The sequence below is a fragment of the Pogona vitticeps genome, chromosome 5 (assembly GCF_051106095.1).
Source record: "Pogona vitticeps strain Pit_001003342236 chromosome 5, PviZW2.1, whole genome shotgun sequence".
Classification (NCBI taxonomy): Eukaryota; Metazoa; Chordata; class Lepidosauria; order Squamata; family Agamidae; genus Pogona; species Pogona vitticeps.
The window spans coordinates 68548784-68568149 of record NC_135787.1 but is presented as its reverse complement, the minus strand read 5'-3'; the positions used below and the strand labels follow the sequence as shown (position 1 = coordinate 68568149).

Sequence of the window (19366 nt, the reverse complement as noted above, 5' to 3'; positions counted from 1 at the left end):
TATTTATTTGTATCAGAGCACTGAATAATTTTAAATTATGGACATAAATGAAATATAGATAAACTTCAAGTAAATTAAAATGTTAGAATGATTAGATTATTTTTTAACCAAGGGTGGACTACTTCAATAACATGATCTGTCATTTACTAGATACAGTAATTTAGTACATGTGGGTGGGGCATAAATTGCATGCACATAAATGCTACTTTAATTAAATTTCTCCACATTTACAGAAAATTTGTCTTTTAAAGTAGCCCCATTTTACTTTATTGTTCTTTGACCTTCCTACATTGCTTTGAAGCCTACTAAATGACTTCTAGATGGTTCAGCCAGACTCTTGTTTTAGTGGGAGACATTCTTCAACATTCATCCATTTGGCAAGATGTGTTGTTTTGGCTTTCCATAGATTTAGCCTAGTCTCTTCTGGTTTAATATTTAGAGCTTGAGATGTACGCATAAAACTTCTCCTCAATTTTAGCTGTCATCTAAGGGGTTGGTTTCCATGAAGTGGATGGGTTTGGTGCTTATTTCATTCATTGTTTACTAGCACCTCTCGCTGTACTTCTGGAGAGGCAACTCCTGCCAAATAATGGACTTTTTCAGTGTGTGTAGGTTTCAGGCAGACAGTAATAATTCTGCATGATTATTTAAGAACTACCTCCACTTATTTGGCATGTGGTGATTTATACATATGGCACTGACACATTCTGCTGTAGAGTGGCACAGGGACAAAACTGTTGTTCTTATTGTCTGTTGGTGTGCACCCCAGTCTATTATTTCTGGTGGCAACTTTCTGTTTGTTGTTTAGACCATGTGTTCTGTGGGTCAGGGTTCTATGCAGAGGGACACCAAAATATTTTGGAGTAGGTCAGTGTTTATCCAGCAAGTTATTTTTGTTTCTGCAAGAGTCGAGATCAAATTTCTCCCAGCTTTTATTGTATATTGAGCAAAACGATTTTCTTTGAAATATGAAATATAATCTAAGTATTGGATGTGTGTTTCTAGAATGAGACCTGGGATGTTGTTGGTCTAGTGCTCTCTTGGAATGTAGGCACAAGAATATCAAGTTACAAATTGATCATAGTTTGCTGCTTAAAGATTATGTACATAAGGCACATTGAATTGGTTTCTGCACATTTTATAGTGACTTTGTCATTACTGTTGTTGTGTTCATAGCGCCAAATGTTGCTATGACTGTTGAAATCTCCAACTAGAAAGTCAATGTTTCGGTTTTCCATTATAGGTGGCTTTTGGAAGCGGAATGGTACCTTAGATGGTTTATACTGTATATCAATGTTACTATATAAGTAGCCAGATCATCCATTAAAATTTCCTGAGGAGAGGCAAAGAAGGACCCTCCCTGAAGAGTGGAAAGTATTGTGACTGCACTTGGGCATCCCTAGACAACAGCATGCAGCCAGCTAATCCTTCCTATCTAGAAGCACTGCACTGTAAATTTAATTTAAGTGATTCAGCACATCAGCAATCATCTAGCAGAGGCATGATTTTTTAATAATTTAATCTGTCCCTTCCCTGAGGAGCAAGGAAAGTGTTCAATTTGCCAGTATTCTGGCTTGCTTATCAAGCCACTTCATGATGGTGGAAATTAACTGTGGAAGAAGCCTTGGCAGCTTGGACAGACGCAAGGCTAGATTTTGTTCCATTGCCAGCTATAATACACACATGGAACAAACTGGAAAAAACCTACCTGCACAAAAAAAGTAGAAGCCCCTGACAAAGGCTTTAAAAGGTGTGGGTAGGGATGCTCTGGGATCACATTGGTTTCCTCTGGTAATCAGGTTCTCTGCCCCTGCAGGACACCAAACTGTAGTACAAATGGCTGTCTGAGCCCTCAGTTTGTAGTAGAATATAAACAACCATCTACAATGGTCAAAATGGGAGTTCAAATTTATTCTGGATATTTTTTACAATCTGGAAAAGTTATTAATTGAATCATAGCACTAAATCTAATTGTTAGTCCTTAGAGTAAATCCACTGAATAAATATGACTTAAGTCAACATTTACACTTGGCGCAGTAGTCTACTCTAGTTATAGCTAACAAGTTGATTAGATTTAGATTCAGTTCACTTAACTGTGGGGGCACTATCTAGGGGTAGGCTACTTTGGCAGGTCTTGGGGCCAATCTTCTGCTACCAAGACCCTTCTGGGGCTGAACTCAATACCTAATGCAAAACATGGCAACAAACAAACAAATGAAACAAAACACAAAACCTGAAAGAAGCCTGGAAATGTAAGTGACTGGAAATCCACTTCCAGTTTTGGCGCTGAAAAAGAGTTTGGGAGGGCAGTAAGTGGTGCATTAAGGCCTTGTGGCTAATTTTAAAGGTAAGTCACTTCCTACCAGCTCCCAGTAGCAGCATTTTTTCTCCCACTGAAGAAAGGGGAGGGCTGGGAACCACAAATACAACCAAACAACCCCATTCAATATGAGAAATCCAGAACTACAACATTTTCCACAATTGGCTGCTCAATCCCTACTTGACGATCTACAGCAAAGGAGGGCCTCCCCACCCCTAATTGATTCCCCTGCCATGTTGTTCCAACCTTTTCTCTTAATATGAGCCTATTAGAACTAGCTCAATCTTTTGGACAGCAGAAAACAAGTATTTACCCTCTGTAGATGTTGCAATAGGGATGTGGTGGCGCTGTGGGCTAAATCGCAGAAGCCTGTGCTGCAGGGTCAGAAGACCAAGCAGTCGTAAGATCGAATCCACACGAGTGAGTTCCCGTCGCTTGTCCCAGCTCCCGCTAACCTAGCGGTTCGAAAGCATGCAAATGCAAGTAGATAAATAGGGACCACTTCGGTGGGAAGGTAACAGCGTTCCATGTCTAAGTCGCACTGGCCATGTGACCACGGAAGATTGTCTTCGGACAAAGCGCTGGCTCTATGGCTTGGAAACGGGGATGAGTACCACCCCCTAGATTCGAACACGACTGGACAAAAATTGTCAATGGGAACCTTTACCTTTACCTTTTTAGATGTTGCAAGATTGCTATTATGTTCCCTATAGGTCTGTTGACTGTTTATGCTGTCCTCCAGTGATCCTGTTCTAGTTTGCCTATATCATTATCCATGTGTGGTGATATCATCCATTAGCCCAACCAAATGAATAGCACTTCTGGGACTACATTTCCATAAAAGCTTATCTCAATGGTTTGCATCTTTGGCTTCATGAATAATGGAATGCATAATTTAAAATACTGATTGTGATTGCTTTCTTATGCAGAGCCTGTTTTGATGAACTTCAGAGCAACAGTTTGGAAATGTGGTTCATTTTTGACTACATGTCGGATATTATCTATGTTGCTGATATGTTTGTACGAACAAGGACAGGTAAGAGTATGGTCTGTTGGATCCTCTTGCCAGTAACAAAAAAACAAACATCAAACAAAATGTTCCTTAAAATGTTTAGTGAAATGCTTAACAGAACACTCAAGAACAGAGAAGAGTTTAACCTGACAACTAAAAGTGAAAAGTGTATTTTGCATAATTATGTTGTAAATTGGTCAGAGAGTGCTTTAGCACTATGAGGCAGTATATAACTTGAAACAACAATAACTATGAAGAAGCCAGGTTGGAAAAGTTATTGTAGAACTGGGTTGTTACCACTGAAAAGGCACTTAGGCTTTTACTGTGGAACTCCAATCAAGATCACAAACCAGGATGAAACTGTGGCTTCAGGAGTAAGGAACCTGTGTGGCCCTTCAGATGTTGTTGGAGCACCATTCCATCAAGAACATGAGTTCAATGTGTAACATCCCTGTTGCAGGGAATGGTCAAATCCTGGTTTGAATGTCATGGAAACCCTGTGGTTTAAGTATTGAAAGGGTTTCTTACTTAGCAAAAAATGTAAGTTGCAAAGAGATACATGACCTTGATAGTAGATTTTACTTGAACAAACCATTAACAGTTGAACAAGTTTAAGTTAGATTCTGTTCTAATATACTACTTGAGCAAAACTTATTTCCCTTTGCCAAACTCAGAATTTTTTTTTGTAATGATAAAGAGGCGATACCATGTATATTTGGAAGAAAAGTGGTAAACAAATATAATAATATTAAGCAATATACCCTTGATGTTGTACATAACAAAAGGAAGAAAGATCAGAATGTTTACTCAAGGTGTGGTTTTATTGGATTATGAAAACATTTTTAAAAATGCAGGTAATCTCTTAATAAGTATTGCCTTTTCCCCTTCCCTCTTCCAGATTTCTAATCAGATATGGAACTGGGAATATGGTAAAAGTTCTCACACTTGACAGAATAACAGTTTGTCACCAATGTTATCAATGGAAGGAAAACAGAGTAACATCATAAAGATTTTTTTAACATTTTAATTTAGGTTTCCTGGAACAAGGTTTGATGGTGAAAGAAGAAATTAAACTTAAGAAAAGATATAAGGGAACGGTACAATTTAAATTAGATGTACTGTCAATCATACCAACTGATTTGCTTTATTTCAAATTGGGATTGAACTACCCAGAAATAAGGATAAACAGATTACTTAGAATATCACGTATGTTTGAATTCTTCCAGCAAACAGAAACAAGAACAAGCTACCCAAATATCTTCAGGATCTCTAACCTTGTCATGTATATAATAATAATTATCCATTGGAATGCCTGTATGTACTTCTCAATCTCCAAAGCCATTGGCTTTGGTACAGATACATGGGTCTATCCCAATGTTACCCATCCTGAATTTGGTCGGCTTGCTAGAAAATATGTATATAGTCTGTACTGGTCAACACTGACTTTGACAACTATCGGTGAAACACCTCCTCCTGTGAGAGACGTGGAGTATTTCTTTGTTGTTGTTGATTTCTTAGTTGGTGTATTAATATTTGCTACCATTGTTGGTAATATTGGTTCAATGATCTCTAACATGAATGCGGCCAGAGAGGAATTTCAGGCAAGAATTGATGCTATTAAACAGTACATGGAGTTTCGGAAGGTAAGCAAAGATTTAGAAAAAAGAGTTATAAAGTGGTTTGATTATTTGTGGACAAATAAGAAGGCAGTGGATGAAAGAAAAGTTCTGAAATTTCTTCCGGATAAATTACGAGCAGAAATTGCCATCAATGTTCATCTGGAAACATTAAAAAAAGTCCGGATTTTTGCAGATTGTGAAGCTGGTCTATTGGTTGAATTGGTCTTAAAATTACAGCCTCAGGTATTCAGTCCTGGAGATTATATCTGCCGGAAAGGTGACATTGGGCGAGAAATGTACATTATCAAAGAAGGCAAACTTGCAGTAGTAGCTGATGATGGAGTCACTCAGTATGTGGTTCTAAGTGATGGCAGCTACTTTGGGGAGATTAGCATTCTTAATATTAAAGGTAGCAAAGCCGGAAATCGGAGGACAGCCAACATTAGAAGTATTGGCTATTCAGATTTGTTTTGTCTACATAAAGATGACCTAATGGGAGCTTTAACGGAATACCCAGATGCAAAAGCCTTGCTGGAAGAAAAGGGAAGGGAAATCCTTATGAAAGATGGATTACTTGATTTAGAAGTTGCAAATACTGGAAGAGATCCTCAAGAGATAGAAGAAAAAGTCTATCAATTAGAAATAATGCTAGATAATTTACAAACAAGATTTGCTAGACTTTTAGCTGAATATAATGCTGCACAGCAGAAGTTGAAGACCCGGCTAAAAGAAGTTGAAAACATTGTGAAACCACATTTAGGTTTTGATTTCTCAAATTTAGAAGAAACTGAAACAGACTTGGGTTAGTAAGTGATTAGTGTAGATAACAGAAATATGGATTTAGCTAAAAAAAATTAATGGCGGACAGAATAATTGATAAAGACATTTCACTGGACATGGAATCTTCTCATACCACCAATTCTGGTCTAAGGAGTGACTTAAAAAGAAACAAACTAACCATCTTCAACACATATTTTCCAGGAACTTACACTGTACTTTATCTGTAACTTTCAGACAATGGCCCAAATCTTGTTGCTTAGTGTAGTAAGCTGCACTAGAGTAGGTCTATTGAATCAGTGGGGATTTGGTGATATAAATCCCATTGATTCAAATGGGCCTGCTCTAACTGCAAATTACTTTAGCATAGTAAGTGCAATTTAGCGTAAGTGCTAACAGGATTTTGACCAATGAGGGGAAATGTGCTACAATCCCGATAGATCAAAATGTTTATTTGTGTGATCAAGTATCAGTTGAAGGAATGGAACATTGTACTCTGCCCTGTATAATGCATCTATTAATAATGAAGTGCATTATCAACAGCCACTTCCAGATGTTAACGAATTTGTTATTCTGGACATCTTTGTGGAAGCTGCCCAGAAAATTAGAATTACATATGATTTTACATTGTTCATTACATAATGTTGTGTGCCATGTTTTCATGATTTTCCTGTAGCCTGTACGGGTGATGTATTTCTTGAGTTACATAATAGTGTCAAATAATTAACAGGTTTATTATGTGATTATCTAAGATTATATAAATAAAATGCAGTTAAACTATTTACAGGGTGTCTATAATGGTTAGGCACTGTACATAACTAAGATTACAAGATTAGAGTGCTTATTACATTAAAAAAAAGATAGTGTTGGGGAAAGCTGAAGAAAGGGCATCTTCTTGAGAATGAGAATTATTAAGGGAATTTTAAAATAAAGATTTCAAGATGCAGCTGTCTTCTTTCTGGAAGAAACGTTAAACGCAGAACTTTTCAATGGTCGGATCAGTGAGCAAACTGGCCTTGGATGTTCATAGAACCATTATAAATTATCCTAACATATAAATTCATTTTAACTCAATAGCTGGGATATAGTCTCACTATTCTTTCCTTTGTTCAGAGAAACTGATAATGAACATTACAACAGTTCAATTCCTATATACAGTGGTGCCTCGCTAGACGATCACCTCGCAAAACAGTTAATTCACAAGATGATGGGGTTTTGTGATCGCTATAGTGCTTTGCAAAACGGTTTTCCCTATGGGCAATTTTCACTAGACGATGTTTCAGTCTGTGCTTCGCAAGACGTTTTTTTTCCGGGATGGTTTTTTGCAAGATGATTTTGACAGCTGAGTCCGCGCTTTGCAAAACGGTTTTCTTATGGGCGATTTTTGCAAGATGACGATTCCACCCCCCATTGGAACACATTAAAGACATTTCAATGTATTCCAGTGGGGAACTGCATTTCACAAGACAATGTTTTCGCAAGACAGCGATTTTCGCGGAACGAATTAACATCATCTTGCGAGGCACCACTGTATATTCTTTTGATTTCTCACTACAACAGTTTTCCTGTGATCAATAGGACTTATCTGATCTTGCTAGGAAAGGGTATATTATTTTTTACTTCTATGACATTTGCCAAACATGCAGAAATCACTATGTAATCAATTTTAATAAAGGTGCTACAATATTCTTAACTGTTTTTGAATAATTTATATTCTTCCTCATGTAAACACTCCTAACAAGGGAAGGAGAACTCAAAAAATTGTCCCTTTATCCCTGAAAAGCAGGTGGGAGAAGGACTATATCACCCTTCAAATGTTTTAGAACTCCATTTAGCCCAGACCACTGCCAATGTTGCTGTAGATAGGTCCTGCTATTTAAAAAATCTGAATGATCAAAGATTCCCCACTGTAAAAGCAATTATACTACAACCACTACCACTTATTTACATAGTACTTTTATATTTATACAACAAAGGAAGTCTCCATTTAGCCACAGCCTGAATCTGGCCAAAAGAAAAATGGATCTTCTTTTCTTTCTTCGTTTTTTTTCCCAGTCATTAGGGACCTACGCGGGAAAAGTAAAAAAATCCGTGTTCATGCAATACTGTCCTTCCTCTCATTGAGTGCTGATGATCTGACTAGAACTCCCATAATACTATTTGACAGCCTGACCGAGACTGTTCAGAAGGAACCTAACATCTTGGGGGCTAACGTTACCCCATTGGTACTATCTAGAATCATCCAGAACCCGCGCTCCCACAGATCGTTGGGCAACACCTCAAAAGGGTGGAATAGGAACCTCTACTCGTTTCCGGTATTCTGGCTTCCGCTTCCGGTTACAACACATAAAGCCGGTTTAACCGAGTCTCGTCTTCTTTCTGGTTTCAGAGGAATGCTGGGAGTTGGAGTTCCGTGACGGGCAAGCGGGAGCAAAGCGCTCCGTTCCGTGCACCCGGCTCTTTCCGCACCACGGCCCGGTTGACTTTTGCAGGAGGCTAGGCTAGGGGCCTGGATGTTCGTTAACTCTCCCAAGCTGGGAGGCGAGTCTGCGGCGGCGGCCCTGAAGGGATGGAAGGCGGGATGGCGTGGCGCCAGGCTGGCCGCGGGAGAGGCCGGGGCGGCAGGAATGGAGCCGGTGGCATCCCCGCCAGGAGCGGACCTGGAGGCCGGGGAAGGGCGAGAGGAGTGGGCGCTGTTTTGCCGGTGGCCGCTCCTGACCGTGGCGCCTCGCAAGGCAGCGGTGAGTGCCTGCCGGCGGAGTCTCCACACGGGCCGAAAGAAAGCGGGGAGAAACGAAGGCTTCGGGCCCCTGGGCGGGAGGGAGGGGGGCGCCATGTGCGTGTCTGTCTTTTAATGAAAGTTACAAAAATAAAATAAAATAACCGGGCACTGCAAGGGGAGGACCGCTGGCGTTCTTTCAGGTATCCGGAGTGCTTGCCCTCCCACCGCTTCCTATAACATCGCTCACTCTATGGACACGTGTAATAGTTTGTGTCGTTCACACACCATTTATATCTGCACATTGTGTTATGTAGAACCATATGTGTGTGCCGTTCGTGGACGCTCATGGTAGATGCGCACGCCTGTGTTAGGTCTCCTCAATTTCCACCTTGTTTATTGGCAGTCCTGATAAGGTGATCAAGGTATGTGAGATGTTCAAGGAGTGGTTTTACCACCGGCACCTTAAAATTTCCATGGTCAAACAAGAACTTGAAGCCAGGTCTCCTATTTTTATTTATTTATTTATTTAACTTATATACCACCCACTCTACCCAAAGGTCTCTGGGCAGCTTACAACAATTAAAATTCAATTAAAATACAATAAACGATAAAATGATTAAAATACAATTAAAATTGCCATCAGGACCCACAGTTGATCTTGTACCTTAGGACATCACTTTGTCTACTGTAGCACACTGGCTCTCACATGTACACCGGCGTGCAGTTTATGAGCACACACTTGTGCCCTTCGTGTGAGTGTGCATGCATATATGCTTTCTCCACTTTTTTCTATTAAGTAATCTTTGCATTATATTTTTATTGTGAATTCTGCCATCTTTTGTACATGCCTTTGTGCACTTACACCAATGGCCATGACATTCATGTACTGTATGTATGACAATAAATTATGTGGTTGTATTTGAATTTATATTCCATCTTCCTAAAAATGAACTTAAGGCAAAATGCATGGCTCCCATCCTCTCCATTTCATCTTGATAGCCATTTGATGTAGGTCAAAGTGACAATGTACCATATTCCATTTTCATGGACAAGTAGGGATTTAAACCCTAGTTTCTCGAGTATTAGTCCAATACTTTGAATACTACACACAGAGACTGATTTCTTTAAAACCATAGAAGGAGGAACAGGTATTATGGATTCTAAATATTGCATAGGTAATATATATTGGGTGAAATCCATTGGTTCAGTTTTTCTCACAGAGGGACTTTTGATTTTGTGGATGTCTCTGTTAGCAGAAAAAGGAGGAATTTTTAAAAGCTTGTTTTCACTTGGCAGACCTGCAACATGAACAAACTGAGGGGTGGCAGCTTGTGGATGGGAGCTTAGGGGTTGTTGAGAAAAAAATTATTCTGTATTCCAGTGGAGGTATTAGATGAATAAAACATGACCTCATGGGCAAATGGCTGGTTTGCATGCTTATTTGCTCATTAATTATAATATTTGTACCCCACCTTTCTCCTTAAAAAGGACCCAAGGCAGTTTACGTAATTAAAATACAATAAGTATACAAATATTAAAAAAGATTGAATAAAAACCACACGGAAATGGTAAGCAAAAGCAATACCAAACACATTCAAAGTAAAGTACAACCATCTATTTAAAAACCTCACTCAGATTATCAGTCACTAAGGGAAAGTTTGCCTGAAGAGACAGGTCTTTGTCTGCTTGCGGAAGGGCAGCAGAGATGAGGCCAGCCTGGTCTCCTGTGGGAGGGAGTTCCCAAGTCTGCAATTGACAGCAGGGAAGATCTCCGGTGTCTCCATCAAAGGCATCTGTGAAGTGGGACTGAGAGAAAGACCTCTCCTGATGATCTTAAGACGTGAGTGGGCTCATAATGAGAGATGCAGTCTTTCAGATAGTTTGGACCCTAGCTATCTAGGGCATTACAGGTATAGATTTGAACCAGCACTTTGAGTTGTACCTGGAAATGCATCAGCAGCCAGTGGAGCTGCTTCAGTGGTTGTTATGTGATCCCTGTAACCAGCCTCAGCAATCTGGCAGCCACATTTTGGACCTGCTGCAGTTTCTGGACAGTAGCCAGAGGTAGCCCCATGTGCATCATGTTATAACAGTCCAGCTGGAATGTAACTAAAGCATTGCATCAGTTGAAAGGAACATGGCAGTGAATCACTTGTTTCTATTTAAATACTAATTTATTAATTATGCTGGTTATAAATTATTGGTCTATAACACCAGGTTGTCATTGTGGTGATAGGAGTCAGGCTGCTGTAGTTTTGAAAACAAAGTGTTTTTGTGTCTGAGATGCTTACTTACCATATTTATAGTCAATATAGCAAATTAAAGCTCTCCTCTTTTCCATTTGACACAAGGTTTTGCAAATTCAATGTTTTCCCAGGCAGGTCTGGTGCTAGAATGAGACTCAAATAACCACAAGAGTTTTTTTATTCATTTTCCTTAAACAATTTGTACTCCAAGGCTTTGGATTGATTTATAAACATTTTTATCCATTACCTTATGTTTTTATATTATTCTTACTCTGTTGGTGGGTTTTCTTCCTGCTCATACAGCAGAAGATAGACATTGTAACCAATGGGTTGTGTCGCTTATTAAATTCTGCTCTGCAGCAGGGAAGAATCTCCCTGATTCTCCCAGTGTAGCCGATAGCATATTAGAAAGTCTGCTCCAGGGCTGCAGAGGGGAGGGAAAATTTGTGAAAATCACATTTTCCCAGGTAAGACCTCCGCTCTATCAAAGTCCCTTGCACAGTTGAGCAGAATTCTTCTGTTTGTAGAAGAGAATTCAGGATCCAATACATTTGAATAGCATTCACTTTTTACTATTTTCTATACAGTGGTGCCTCGCTTTACAGGCACTCTGTTTAGCGATGAAATCGCTTAGCGATGACTTTTTCGGAGCGTTTTTGCACTTCATTTAGCGATGGTCCCTATGGGCGATTTTTGCTTAGCGATGGTTGGGACCATGCTTCACATAGCGATTAAATTTTGGTTCCCCTGTTTCACTTAATGATGGTTTAAACAGCCTCATGTTTGCTGTTTTTTAAATGTTTTTCTGTTATTTATAAAGTTAAAGTTTACTGTTTAAAATGTTTGAAATCATAAAGTGCACTTAATAAACCCTTTGTTAACCAAATTTGACTTTGTTCTAACTCTTTGTTGTTTGTTGTATTTTTTCTCCCATTGAGATGCATTGAATAGGTTTCAATGCATTTCAGTTGGGGAACCGCGTTTCACTTAGCGATGTTTCCTATGGTGATTTTCGCTTAAGGACGGCAATTCATTCCTATTGGAACGGATTATCCGGTTTTCAATGCATTTCAGTGGGAAACCGCGTTTCGCTTAGTGATGAAATCGCTTATCAGCGATTTTTTCGGAACGAATTAACATCGCTAAGTGAGGCACCACTGTATTTCTTTGATTTCATATTTCTGATAAAAAAAATCTTTAACATGTTGTCCAGAATCCTGTTACCATTTCATGCTAGAGTGTGTGAAATTGTGTAAGTTCCAGTGTATAACATGTATAACAGAATGTTGGTTCTGTAACAGCATTTGACCAGGCTTGTAACTGGTACCTTGCTAATTAGCTATAGTTTGCTGCCAAGACTCAGAGAATTTTATTTATTCTGAAATAAAATACTGATGGGATTCTGGCCACTTTCAGATAGGATGCTAAAGCATTTATTTTACCTAAAGAGCAAAAGATTTCTTGGCATGATGGGGAAGATATTGTTTATTAGTGAGTCAGTTGTTGACAGAGAAAGCTAATGTGATGCAGTATCAGATGAGGATTCACGAGGTTTGGGTTGAAGGCCCAGCCTGGCCATGGAAACTCACTTGGGAGAGAAGGTTTGATAGCATTGATAAAACTTATTCCTTAAACCTCTCACATACATTTAAAAAAGAGCTCTATTAGGGTTGCTATAAATCAGAGTGATTTCGCAGCATATAACAACTATTGACAGGTGGCCCTCTGAAAATCTGTATGATGTGTCTGGCTTGATCTCTATGGGATCCTAATTACTGATACTTCTTAGTAATTGCTTCTGTATATTAAAAATATGGATTCTTGAGTTATGACCCTTAAGCGTTGGTAGTATAAATTTATCAGTTTAGTCAGTGGGTTAAACAACATGCAGTGCAACCCCTAAAATGGCTAGTTTGTTAATTCTCTTGTGCGTACTAGAGCGTTCTGTTAGGTTGACTGGGTAAAGGACTGTGGCATGGAGATTTAATTGATGAAGTGCTAGACTTGAGAACTGAATCTGGTGTTGCTGTAATAAGGAATAACAAAATGCTTCAGTATAGCCTTTAGATATCAAAGGATGTTGAATGCTTGGTTACATACATTTATTTGAAATATTTAGTTACTTGATTAAAGATCAAGCCTTCTGACTGATAGCCTTCTTTGCACAGATGGTCATGAACAACGGTATTGAGAGAAGTCTAGTTTTAGAAATATAAGTGTTCTCGATGACATGCAGAAAGAAACTGAGAAGCCAACTAGTATATTGGTGTTTCAAGAGAATGACGAACTAGCTTCATAGAGTGTCACATGATGTTTTAATGTGGCATTAGCCTTGCACATTAGGAGATGGTTAAATTGTTTAATTTATAGGAAAAACCTTGGTTGGCCCATGTTAGACACACACTTTTTAAACCTCTTAATTTATACATGGGTAGTTAGGTATTTAAACAGGGTTTCTGTTAGCTTTAAAAATCCCTTTTCATAGGTTAGAGTACTGATGTTTTAATGTGATTTTTATTATTCTCTTCCTTTTAACAGAGCTAGCTTCTCAGAAAAAATTCAATGAAATTAAGAAGGCTAATCAAGCTGCAGCGAAAAAGCTTGTTGAAGATCAGTTTAGTTCCTCATCTGAAGATGATGATGAAGAGATTGAAGGAAAACATGGAAAAATATTGGATAAAACATTTGTAACTTATACTAAGCAAACAGGTATTTTTCTTCCTGCACTTTTATTATAAAGAACTAAACAACATAGCATTAAGAACATTGATTATTTAGATTGTGCTTTCGAATTGGGGTGGTAACCAACTGCTTGCTTGCTTGTTTATTACATTTTAACAAATACAGACAAAGAAATTACACATTTAAAAATGTTAAAGCATCTAAAAAAAGAAAAACTGCATTCATAGTGTATCCCACCATCAGAACCTTTAGGGAGCAAAACATGTATAACATTTACTGTTGTGGAGCCCCTTTCCCTTTCCAAAATTGTATGGATTCTTGAATTAAGCTTTGTCCCTTCCCCTTTATTAATACAAAATGATAAAATTTCCCTATATGCCTGCAGACACATCTCTGCCAATTACCCCCTCTTAGCTTTTACAGTACAGTGGTGCCCTGCTTGACAACGACCCCGCTTGACGACGAAATCGCTTGACAAGGAGTTTTTTGCGATCGCTATAGCGATCGCAAAATGATAGTTCCTATGGGGTTTTTTTGCTTTACGTCGATTAGGTGCCTGCTTCGCAAACCGTTTGTTCGCAAAATGATGTTTTTTCCGGCTCTGCAAAATGGCTTCCCTCCCTTCGCAAAATGGCTGTTTTCTGGGCAGAAACTTCAGAAGACAGCGATTTTAAACAGCTGATGGGCAGTTCTCTATGGGCAATCTTCGCTGGACGATAAGGTATTTCCCTCAATGCATTCCAATGGGTTTATTTCCGCTTGACGGTGATTTCGCTTAACAGCAATTTTCCTGGAACGTCAAGCGGGGCACCACTGTATATCACATGTAAGTTTATTATATTAGTATTAATTGCTATATCCCAGACCTCCCTATACTATTCGCTTAATATGATATTATGAGCCGCTTTCTAGTTCCTAGCAATAATCAATCTTGCAGCTGTTAGCAAACTGGAAACTAATTCTCTAGTTGTCCAATTATGAATCTCCTTTTCCAGTATTGATAAAAGCGCTGTTTTGGGATGTACAGTTTAAATTGTTCCATTTCACAAGCATGTCTGTGCAATACGTGTACACATATAAAGACATTGGCAGAGAAAGGGCTTTGCAGGGATGTTGCTTAAACCTAGTTACCAAGCCTCATAAACTAGTTCTTGCTTCTTTGGAATCGGTCCACTAATAATTAGAGTTGGAATAAAATATAGTTGACAACTTATCTGTATAATGAAAACATTTGTTTTCTTGTTTTCAAAGGTGGAGATGCAAGTGAACTGGAACGCACAAGACAATACCTGAACGATGCTTTTCAGTCTGGGGCAATGACATGCTTGATTTGCATTGCTTCAGTTAAAAGAAACCAAGCTGTAAGTATTATCATAGCATAATTTCTCCCAGTATTTGCTGTTCTCTGGGACTCTCTTTACTCTCCCAGAAAGAAAGGCCACCCAGCTTTAGAATCCCCCTGGAAAGTTTTACAAAAGTTCTGTGTCTTCAGAAAGTGATGTTGTCTTTTTATTCAGGTGTGCATCTTGTTGCTTGGCATGAATATTTAAGTTAGTATGTGTGGGTTATTTTGCTGTAAAAATTACAGTGGTGCCCCGTATAGCGAGGTTAATCCGTTTCGGATTAACCTTCGCTATGCGAAAACATCGCTGTACGGGCAAGGAAAGCCTATTGGAACGCATTAAACTTAGTTTAATGCGTTCCAATAAGCGTCCAAACTTACCCCTCCAGCGATGTTTTCGCGTCCAGCGGCCATTTTGGAGCCGCCGATCAGCTGGATGACCCGAAATGGCCCCCTAGCAGTGTTTTCGCGCCCTCCCCTTGCTTACGGAGGTCGCGAAAACGCTGCGGGGGGGCATTTCGGGCCATCCGTGGCCATTTTGGAGCCGCCGATCAGCTGTTCGGCGGCTCCAAAATGGCCGCCGGACGCCCCAATCGTCGCAAAGCGAGTGCGGCGATTGGGGCAGATCCGTATAGCGATCCCCAAAAAGGGATCGCTATACGGATTCTTCGTTAAACGGTGCGCTCGTTAAGCGAGGCACCACTGTACTTGATATTTGCATTCTGTGCTTTCTGCTGTCTAATACATCCTGTTATATTTATTGAGGGACTGTCTTTTACATAGGTCAGATTTCTTCTACTGTAAGAGTCAGTGCTGCAGTTGAATTCAAACGGTTGAAGTTCTAATAATAAAATTGCTTACTTTAATCACTCATCATGTTCATATGCCATGACAAGGCAGGCATGTGCAGGAAGCTTGTTTTGTCACAGACAAGTAGTTTACTGGTGCCCCCTTATGCTGTGAGTAATTGGGTCCCAGTTCTGGGAGAATCAGTTGATCAAACAGTCAATACGGAAACCATGGAACTTTGTTCTATGATTTCTTTAGTCTCTCCCTCATTTAAGATCTCCTCCCAGATAATCAAATCCCGCTCTGCCCTCTCGTCATCTGCCAAGCAAACCTCCAGAACCCGTCTCTGTTTGTTCTTCCTGTTCAATCTCCACTAGAACCCATTCAATACATCCGTGGTCTTCTCTGGGGGTGGACACCCTGGAGGATGGCACACGGTGGACTCCTTGCTCACAATAACCAAACAAAGGGCACTTGACTACAGTGGCATCATAAGACGAGCTCACTGGAAAAGGCAGCAATGCAGGAAAAAGTGCAGTGCAGTAGGGAAAGAGGAAGACTCCACATGAGATGGATTGACTCAGTAAAGAAACCCACAGTCTTTTGTTTGGTGCTGCAGTCAAAGTAGGGCCAGGAGCAGAAAAATTGGGATTCAGATTTTGGGAATAAACTATGACAACAACAACAACAACAACCTTTATTGGCATAAAAATAAACTATGATACTCTTGTCTGTTTTGGGGATGAGAAATAGAGAAACTTGATTGCTACACACTTCAGACTTCTGCTGTTCTCAGCAGAAACTGCAGAGCTAAATGCAGTGGAGATTACATTTTAGAAGGTTCCTTTTTCATGGTTTTATGAAAGAGTCAAGTCTCTGTCTGTCTGTTTCTCTCTCTCACACACACACATGAACAAACCCTTCCTCAGTTTTCAACAATTAGTTGCTTCAGTTCAGTATGTCCATTTCCTCTCATTACAGTTAAACAAGCTTGATGAAGCCACCCTTCCCCCCCTTAGTTCAAGCCTTCCGTCCTGCTTTCCTCTGATCCTTTTTTCATAGTTGAGTCAGTCTCTCTCTCTCTCTCATATACAGATACACCCACTTAACAGCCCACCCTCCCTCCCTCCCTCCATGTTCTACATACATTTAAACAAGCCTGATGAAGCCACACTTTCCCCCCTTAATTCAAGCCTTCCATCCTGTTTGCCTGTTCTTTTCTTCAGTTTTGAGTCAGTCTCCCTCATACACACACCCTCCCTCCCTCCATTTTCTACATACATTTAAACAAGCTAATGAAGTCACCGGTCGCTCTCTTACACCTTCCCTCCTTAATTGAAGCTTTCCCTCATCCTTCTTGCAGTCACTTCCGGCGGAAGCAGTCATGCACAAGCTGGATTGACTGCCCGGGGCTGTTTTACAGCTGTAACCAATCAAGCAGCCTTATCTCTGACCTCTGAAAGAATGGATTTACAAGTGCCACAACCAAAGAAGGCAGCAGGGAGAGGTGGCTTCCAGTTTGAGGTTCAGCTGCAGGGTGTGGGAGTGGTGGGTGAGTGGGTGGGGTAGCTCTCTGCTCATTACCCCTAGGATTTTCATTTTTACCCCATTTGGGGTAATTTACACCTGTTCCCCAACCACTGAATTAAACTCTTTAAAGACTGTTGATTTAGAGCGGAATACTGCTTTTGTTTTTGAGTCTGATAAGCTGTTAGAGTTTTTAGAGCCCTGCTTCTAATGAGAGCTTCTGACAATAATATTCATTCCTAATTATTCCTCTCTATGCCAAAGAGGAAGGACAAGGCTGTTAAAATTCCCGCTTGGACAAGAGGTAAAGCTTTGTATAAAATTTCTGACAGGCCGTCGGATCGCAGCCTGAAATGCTTGAGTTGGGTGGAGGCTGCATTAGGAAAAAAAGAGTGAGAGAGCAAAGTCTCACCATCCCAAGCTGTAGATAAGCAAGAAGCAATGGACGAACTGACACATGTTGTGAAGGACATGTCCTGTAAAATGAGTCAGGAGTTTGAGCAAGCAAGATGAGCCAAGCCTATTGAAATGAGCATTAATAAACTTTAAGGTCCAATTGTAAGAATGACACATGAGTTGAAAATTGTCAAATAGAAAGTTATGGAAGTGGGAGACAGGGCAGAGTCAAATGAGACCAAGGTAAGCAGGTTGGATGAGAGAATCAGCGAAACAAACAAAAAGCTGATTTATCTGGAAGACAATTCCAGAACATCCAACATTATAACAATGAATTTTCAATTACAACATGGACAAGACCTCAAAAAAGATTATAATGTAGGTTAACTTCATAATGGGCACACAACACTTGGATGAACAGGACATAGAAAGAGCCAATTTTGTTGGTAATCCCAAAAGCCCTAAGGACAAGACCAGTGGTGGTGAAGTTTTTTAATTATACAAAAAAAGAACAATTTATGAGAGAACTTAAACAAAAAGTTTGTTTAAGTCTACAGAGCAGCTGGTCTACAGAGGCACTAAGCTGCAGATTTTCCAAGATTTAAGCAGTTACTCTTTAAATTGTAGAAAATCTATGAAGCCTAAATGGGGTCATCTTGGGTTTTTTTGAAAATTTGGAAAATCAGGATCTGTTTAAAATCTACTCAAGTGAAGAAGGTAAAGACCTGTTGAAGGCATGGAAACTGGTAGGATGAAGACGACGGTCAGGAGTTAACTCCAACTTCAAGCCAAAAAAAAAAAAAGTTGAAGCAGAAAGGACCAGATTCCTGAAGGGTTAGAAGATGGTCCACTTGTTGTCTCCCCCCTTTTAAATCTTTTAAATGTTTTTACTTTTACTTTTCTTCTCTTTTCTTCATTCATTTATATTGATTTTTGTCACTTTCTTTTTAGTTTTTAGTATTAACTATAATAATTATATTAATAATAGATAGCAATAATAATAAAACTACAATTATTAATAATTCAGGATTTAATTGTTTGTTTACTTATAATTACAGGGGAGAGGGGGTGGAGAAGGGGGCTTCAGTGTTACAAAATATTAAGAAGAAATGCGAAAATTTGATAAAAAGAACAAATAAGCAGTGAATGTACCGTAATATATCTTTATCTTCTAGATCTGGAGTTGCACTGGATGTTTCTGCATATTTCACATGCCATGTATTCAGAAGTGGGCTAAGGATAGTGTCTTCCTAGTGTCCTCTCCATTGACAGATGATGATTTTGGAAAAAGAGATTATCCATGGCTATGGTAAGCTTTTAAGGTTTCATTTTGAAAATTGCTTTATGTAGTAAAAAAAATGAGTAATAGCTTAGAAAGAAGCATAGACATTATCAGAAAGCTGCAAAATGGGTGTCTTAATGTTGCCTTTTTTAGCAAAACCTGGCAAAAATTAGCATCACATTTAAATACTCTTAACAAATAATACTTCCTGGCATATAAAAGCTGCCAGAGAAGGATTGGGCAAGTAGGTAGGTAGAGTCATGAATGCCTCCTTGCCTCAGGGTAGGATACCAGCATGGTTTAAGGAGAAAGTACTAAGGCCATTGTTGAAAAAGTCCTCCTTGGATCCCATGATATTGGATAATTACCAGCCGGTCTCTTAATATTTCATTCTTGGATGAGATGACAGAGCGAGTCATGGCTTCTCAGCTCCAGGGGTTCCTGGATGAGGAGGATTATTTAGATCCATTTCAATCTGGTTTCAGGCCTGGTTATGGGATGGAGACTGCTTTGGTTTCCTTGGTAGATGACCTACGTTTGGAACTGGACAGGGGGAGTGTGCCCCTGTTGGTTCTGCTGGACCTCTCAGTGGCTTTTGATCTGCCATAGACCTTCCGGGCCATCTCTGGAATGAGACTAAGAGGCACTGTTT

At 39.6% G+C, this 19366-nt stretch overlaps 2 protein-coding genes across 6 annotated transcripts in view; both read left to right on the top strand.

The window, feature by feature from the left end:
* The window catches only part of CNGA1 (cyclic nucleotide gated channel subunit alpha 1), a 36624-nt gene extending 29203 nt beyond the window's left edge, over positions 1 to 7421 (top strand). For all 4 annotated transcript variants that reach the window (XM_073001300.2, XM_073001299.2, XM_073001296.2 and 1 more), the window contains 2 exons: positions 3250 to 3356; positions 4365 to 7421. In XM_073001300.2, the coding sequence (XP_072857401.2) occupies positions 3250 to 3356; positions 4365 to 5758 (1501 nt within the window). In that variant the 3' untranslated portion in view covers positions 5759 to 7421. The remainder of the gene's footprint in view (positions 1 to 3249; positions 3357 to 4364) is intronic.
* Positions 7422 to 8154: 733 nt separating this feature from the next.
* NFXL1 (nuclear transcription factor, X-box binding like 1) overlaps positions 8155 to 19366 on the top strand; it is a 92104-nt gene continuing 80892 nt past the window's right edge. For both annotated transcript variants that reach the window (XM_020789633.3, XM_073001294.2), the window contains exons 1-4: positions 8155 to 8469; positions 13235 to 13405; positions 14630 to 14739; positions 18608 to 18741. In XM_020789633.3, the coding sequence (XP_020645292.3) occupies positions 8298 to 8469; positions 13235 to 13405; positions 14630 to 14739; positions 18608 to 18741 (587 nt within the window). In that variant the 5' untranslated portion in view covers positions 8155 to 8297. The remainder of the gene's footprint in view (positions 8470 to 13234; positions 13406 to 14629; positions 14740 to 18607; positions 18742 to 19366) is intronic.